The sequence below is a fragment of the Enhydra lutris genome, unplaced genomic scaffold (genome assembly GCF_002288905.1).
Source record: "Enhydra lutris kenyoni isolate GAN:26980312 unplaced genomic scaffold, ASM228890v2 scaffoldscaffold14, whole genome shotgun sequence".
NCBI lineage: Eukaryota > Metazoa > Chordata > Mammalia > Carnivora > Mustelidae > Enhydra > Enhydra lutris.
The window spans coordinates 1,085,302-1,090,533 of record NW_019154098.1 but is presented as its reverse complement, the minus strand read 5'-3'; the positions used below and the strand labels follow the sequence as shown (position 1 = coordinate 1,090,533).

At 67.8% G+C, this 5,232-nt stretch overlaps 1 protein-coding gene across 1 annotated transcript; it reads left to right on the top strand.

Moving 5' to 3' along the window:
• Positions 1 to 713: 713 nt before the first annotated feature.
• LOC111146616 (gasdermin D) lies at positions 714 to 4,958 on the top strand. The gene is made up of 11 exons (XM_022502248.1): positions 714 to 758; positions 1,652 to 1,873; positions 2,029 to 2,221; positions 2,773 to 2,941; positions 3,075 to 3,177; positions 3,368 to 3,430; positions 3,695 to 3,763; positions 3,880 to 4,055; positions 4,138 to 4,279; positions 4,376 to 4,449; positions 4,552 to 4,958. Exons 2-11 carry the CDS (start codon positions 1,657 to 1,659, stop codon positions 4,795 to 4,797), a joined length of 1,452 nt encoding a protein of 483 aa, XP_022357956.1. The 5' UTR covers positions 714 to 758; positions 1,652 to 1,656; the 3' UTR covers positions 4,798 to 4,958.
• Positions 4,959 to 5,232: the final 274 nt, after the last annotated feature.

Genomic DNA, 5,232 nt, shown 5'->3' with positions numbered 1-5,232 from the left:
CTCTGTCTCTAGGGCTTGTGCCTGTGTTTGAGGCTCATCCGTGTCACGGGCCATCAGCATGTCCTTCCTTTCCTCCTGGGTCTTCCCCTGGATGGAGGTCCCGTGCCCTTTCCTCAGCGGATGCACCTCTGCGTTGTTTCTACGTTTTGGTGTTTTCAGATGATGCCGTGTGAGCCCTCGCGGCAGGCTTGTGCGTGAACAGACGCTCTCATTTCTGTTGAACCCACGTAGGAGAGGAGAGGGCGAGGCTGAGCGTGGTTGTCTGTGGCCCCTGCGGGGGCCCCGGTCCCTCTGCCCCCGCCCCCCGCCCCCTGCACTGTGGGGTCTGTGACAGCGGCCGGTGGGTGTGGAGTGGCCTCCCGGCGTGGCCGGGCTGGCGGCTCCCAGCTGGGTGTGGATGCGAACATCTCCACGGCACTTGCCGGCCGTCTGCTCCTTCAGAGAGATGTCTGTTGGGCTCGAGATGTAAGAAGGAAGCCGCGGGAAGTACCTCCCGCTGGAGGGGGAGGCGAGGGCGCTGGGGCCGCTGGTGGGGCCCCACGGGGTGCACTGGCTGGGGCGTTTCTGGGAGGGCCGGCCGGTCACGTCACTAGACTCAAGTTTCACTTTTGGGTCTGGGCTCCTGCAGCCCTGCACTTTCCCGGACACTTCCCAGCTCTGGACTGCAGGGCGGACTTGCTTCCCGTCGTGAGCCCGGAACGTGGGGTGACCGTCGCGGCGAGCTGCAGCCCACACCCAGTGCCGATCCCCACTGCCTGGTGAGGGGGAGCTCACGCTGAGTGGGGGCGATGCCGGCCCCTTTTGGGGGACCACGTGGTCCCAGCACCCTCCCAGACCAGCTTAGGGAAGCCTGAGGCCTCTGGGAAGCCCGTCTGGGTTTGGGTTCGACTGCGGGGGGCGGCCTTCCAGGTACCCCGTGGCCCACTCCGAATCCAGACCAGCACCGAGGCTCAAAGGTCTCCAGCTGGCAGGAGTGGCTGGGAAAGGCTGGCTGCTCTGCCTGGGCCCAGGCCTCCTGTGTCCTGGGTCAGGCCTGCTTTGGGCTCTGGTCCCTGAAGCCTCAGCCTCGGGCTGGGGGCTCATGGAACTCTGGGCACAGGAAGAGCCTTAGAGGGCATTCCTGGAAGCTGGGGACGCTGTGACAGAGCCTTGCTGTGGGCCCCTTGCCCAGTCCCCGGAAGCTTGGTGGTCCCTGCTGTTTCTCCTGCCTTCTGAACGTCTCACCCAGGGAGATGGCCGGTGCAGCAGCGAGAGCGTGGGGCTGGGGGGCACCCTGAGACCTCTGCCCTCCCCTGCCCCCCTGCCCAGCAAGCACTAAGAGTCCCGGGCTCTCCAGGGCTTCCTGTGGGCACTCTGGCCACAGTACGGAAGGCGCGGGTGGCCGGAGTCCCACAGAGGGCTGCGAACCCCATCCCAGCCTAGAGGCGCTCACCAGCCCCAGGCGAGGCTGCGAGGGGGTGACGGGGCAGACACTGTTCCTGTGCCGAGTGGTGAGCAGGAGTGGAGCGTTCTGCCCGTCAGAGCGTCCCGGGCCGGCCTGTGGAGGAAGGGAGCTCCCTGCTGGTGGAGGCATCCAAGCAGCGACTGGTGCCCCCATCCCCCACTCTTCTAGCCCTGAGGGCAACACGGCTGGCCCATCTGTCCTCCTCAGGAGCCATGGCATCTACCTTCGAGGGCGTGATCAAGAGGGTGGTCCGGGAGGTGGACCACGGCGGCAAGCTGACCCCCGTGGACAGCCTGCAGAGCTCCGCCAGCTTCCAGCCCTACGGCTTGTTGCGCAGGAAGTTCCCAATGTCCTGGTTCCAGAAAGCCCGCTACGTGAGCATCAACCTGTCCATCAGGGACATTCTGGAGCCTGGTGCCCCAGAACCAGGTACCCCGTCCGCTGGGAGGGGAGGGATGGCGGCCTGCTGCCCGCTCCGAGCCTCTGGGCTTTCTGCCTTCAAACAACAGGGCCTTTTCAACCCTCTGCGCGGGCGGGGCCGGTGGCCGACGGGGGGCAGGGCCTCAGCTCTGGTCTGGCTCTAGCTGTGAAAGAAAGCTCGCCCATCCACGTCTTCGACTGCACGGACGGGGAGGCGCTGGGCGGCGGGGAGCTGGAAGCCGCAGGACAGGGGAGGCTCGTGGTCAAGGCGTCAGTGTCCAAGTACCTCAGGATCTCAATGAAAGTGTGCACACGGCGAGTGGACCCCAACGTCTGGGACGCCATGAAGCGAGAGAGGTGAGCCCCCAAGCAGCCCCCGGGTCACCAGCCCGGGGCATCAGGAGTCACCAGGTGGCCGTGAAAGGCCAAGGGTCAGCACGGTGGCCGGGGTGGTGGGAGTACAGGCCCCAGGGGCACGCCAAGCTGGGCAGAGGGGGAGGAGGCCGCCGAGGTGATGGGCGACGGCATCCTGAGGGCCGGCGTGGCCTGGCAGAGCCGACACGGGGACGCGGTGACGAGGAACAGTAGTTCAGGGTAGAGCTTTGAAATTTCAATCCAGGGAGGGGCAGCGAATGTGGGGAGGAGCCGCTAGATAAGCAGCGACCGAGGGGGTGGGTATCTCCAGGGTCTGCCCGTGTCCACGGAGCACTCCTGGGTCTTGGGCCTCCCCCCACCATGGCCCACCCCCCAGGAACACTGTTGGGAGCCCACAGGGAGGGAATGATAGGAATCCCGGGCCTAGGCCCCCCGGAGCTCATGGGCTCCTGGGCCGCAGCAGCCCCCAGCAGCGTGGCCCACAGCGGGGGAGGGCAGGTCCCCCCCACCTCCAGGTCAACCACCTGCCACAGGCGCCTGCGGCGGCCCGAGCACATGGTCCTGCGGCAGCTGCGCAACTGCAAGAGCGACGTGTTCGTGGTGACAGAGGTGCTACAGACGCAGGAGGAGGTGACGGTCAGCCAGGCGCAGAAGCACGAGGGCTCCGGGCAGTTTGCGCTGCTTGGGGCCTTATCTCTCCAGGTGTGCGGCGTGGCCGTGGACTGGGCATGGGTCGGGGAGTCCAGCCTGTCCCCAGGCAGACCCCAACCACCAGCACCCAGCCTACACAGCCCCTGACCTAGAGCCCAGTCCCGAGCCCCTCTCCGCCCCTCAGGGCCAAGGCCGGGACCGCCAGAGCCGGAAGAAGAAGGTCAGCATCCCCGCGGGTAGTGTCCTGGCCTTCCAAGTGGCCCAGCTGCTCATTGACCCTGACTGGGGTGAGCCGGGGTTGGGGTGAGATTGGGGTGCCTCCTGCGGCCCTGGCAGAGAGGTGAGGAGGCCCAGCTTCCCGGGCAGCCTAGGAGCCATGGTTGGGCCTGGGAGGGGGCAGGGTAGCCCCCGGGGGTGAGGCAGAGGCTGGGGTCACTGGGCGACCTGCCCCCCATCTCTGCTCCCACCGGGCTACAGATGTCCTCCTCTACTGGGACAAGAAGGGCAAGAGGCAGAAGACTTTCAGGCCACCCAACAAAGGTGAGGTGGGCACATCCCGCCCAGCCCGGGGCCTTCTGCGCAGCCCAGCTCGGCCAGGAGGCCCGGGGTCCCAGGTGCCCGAGGAAACACACGCGCGCCGGGGGCAGGGGTGCTCTACGGCCACACCAACACCAGCCCCGCCCGGCTTCACCCCAGCCTCGCCCCAGCCTCGCTCCTGGCCTGGGCTGCCAGTGTTGGGTGGTGGTGATGGACGGTTAGGCCCAGGGGCCTGCTCCCGGCCCTGACTCGCCCTGCCCCACCCAGACCGCCAGCTGGTTTTTGAAAGCCCCACAAGCGACCGCCAGCTCTCCAGAGGCTTAAAGTTACAGTCAGGTCAGTACCTGCTCGACAACCCCGGGAACGTAGGCGGGCACCCCTTTCTGCCCTCCCGGGAGTCTGCCCTTCCCGACCAGGGTTCTGCAAGGTGAGTCCTAGTCCTCTCGCCGCAGACGGGTTTCCTGAGATCGGTCCTGCATTCACGGGAGACTTCCAGGACCTGCAGGCAGAGGTGGGGGCCCAGGCCCAGGCCCTGCGGGGCTTGTCCCGGGAACTGTGCGGGCAGCTGCTGGCGGGCTTGGCGCAGGTGCTGCGGGAAGAGCGGGCCTTGCAAACCCTGGAGGACGAGGTGAGCAGCCCCGGGGCGGGAGGGCCGGCGGGAGGGGCCCGTGCCCGCCGCTCGGACTCACCGGTCGGCCGCGCGTCCCCAGCTGGAACAGGGCCTGTGCTGTGGGTTGGTATCTACCCTGGAGGGTCCAGCGGGCGCCGTCCTCAAGTGCCTCGTGCACAGCTCCGGGGAGCTGGAAGGGCAGCTGGCACGCCCTGTCCTCTACCTGGCGGAAGCACTGGCCGGTGAGAGGCTCCTGGGGTGGGGCCGGGAAGGGCAGGGGTAGGGGCTTGTCCAGCCAGGCCTTGTGGAACCCCCTCTGAGCGGAAGTCTCCCCCCAGTGCTGACTGAGACCCAGCGTGCGGTGCTCGTGAAGATGCTGGAGACCGGAGAACTGTCTGGGCGGTTCGACCTGGTAAGAACACATGTGGGTGGCCGGGTGTGGGGGCGTCCTAGGAAGGAGCGATGGGGGGAGGCGGGCACGCGCAGCTCACGACAACCTCCCTCCCCATTTTAGCAGGTGGGGAGCGTCTTGGCGCAGAGCAGCCCGTGGCAGCAGCATAGGGACGTGTCCCTGCCACCAGAGCTCCTGGGGAGCGGCTGGGGCCCCGAGACGCCTGCCTGGGTACTGCTGGAGGAATGCGGGCTGGAGGTGCAGGCGGACGCCCCCCAGGTGCGCTGGGAGCCAGAGGCCCAGGACCGCACCTGTGCGCTCTTCGCCTGCCTGGCGCTGCTGCTGAGCCCGGACAGCTGCTGGGGCTGAGCCGTTCGCCCACTCCCCTGGGCAGCTGCAGGGGCACGGGCATGGGACACAGCTCCAGCCCACCCGGCCACCCCCGCGCCCCCGGGGGCTGAGAGCCCCAGCCAGCCTGTGGCCAGTTTGTCCCGGGGCCGTGCATTGGGAGAGTCAATAAATGTAGTGTACGAGGGAGAGAGGCTCACGGAGTTTTGAGGCAGCCCCAGATCCGGGCAAGGAGCACGGGGGCGGGGGCAGGGGGGGGGGGCTGCTCCGAGGTTCCGCTGCTATTCTGCTGTGGGGCTAAGGGGCCTGCCAGGTGTTGGGACCCGGCCCCGCCGGAGAAGACCGGCCACACAGCTGGGCCCCCGGCCCTCCCCCGAGGGCTGGCCTCCCCGAGCAAACGCGGCAGAGCAGCTTGCCCGGGGAACTTGAGGACGTCCTGCTGCATCCGCGAGGACG

What these genes read in the sequence shown, in the direction of transcription:
- LOC111146616 (XM_022502248.1), top strand. Translation starts at nt 1,657, where the DNA reads ATGGCATCTACCTTCGAGGGCGTGATCAAGAGGGTGGTCCGGGAGGTG. An exon ending in TTGGGGCCTTATCTCTCCAG is followed by an intron (nt 2,942 to 3,074) that starts GTGTGCGGCGTG and finishes TCCGCCCCTCAG; the next exon opens with GGCCAAGGCCGGGACCGCCA. An exon ending in GCTCATTGACCCTGACTGGG is followed by an intron (nt 3,178 to 3,367) that starts GTGAGCCGGGGT and finishes ACCGGGCTACAG; the next exon opens with ATGTCCTCCTCTACTGGGAC.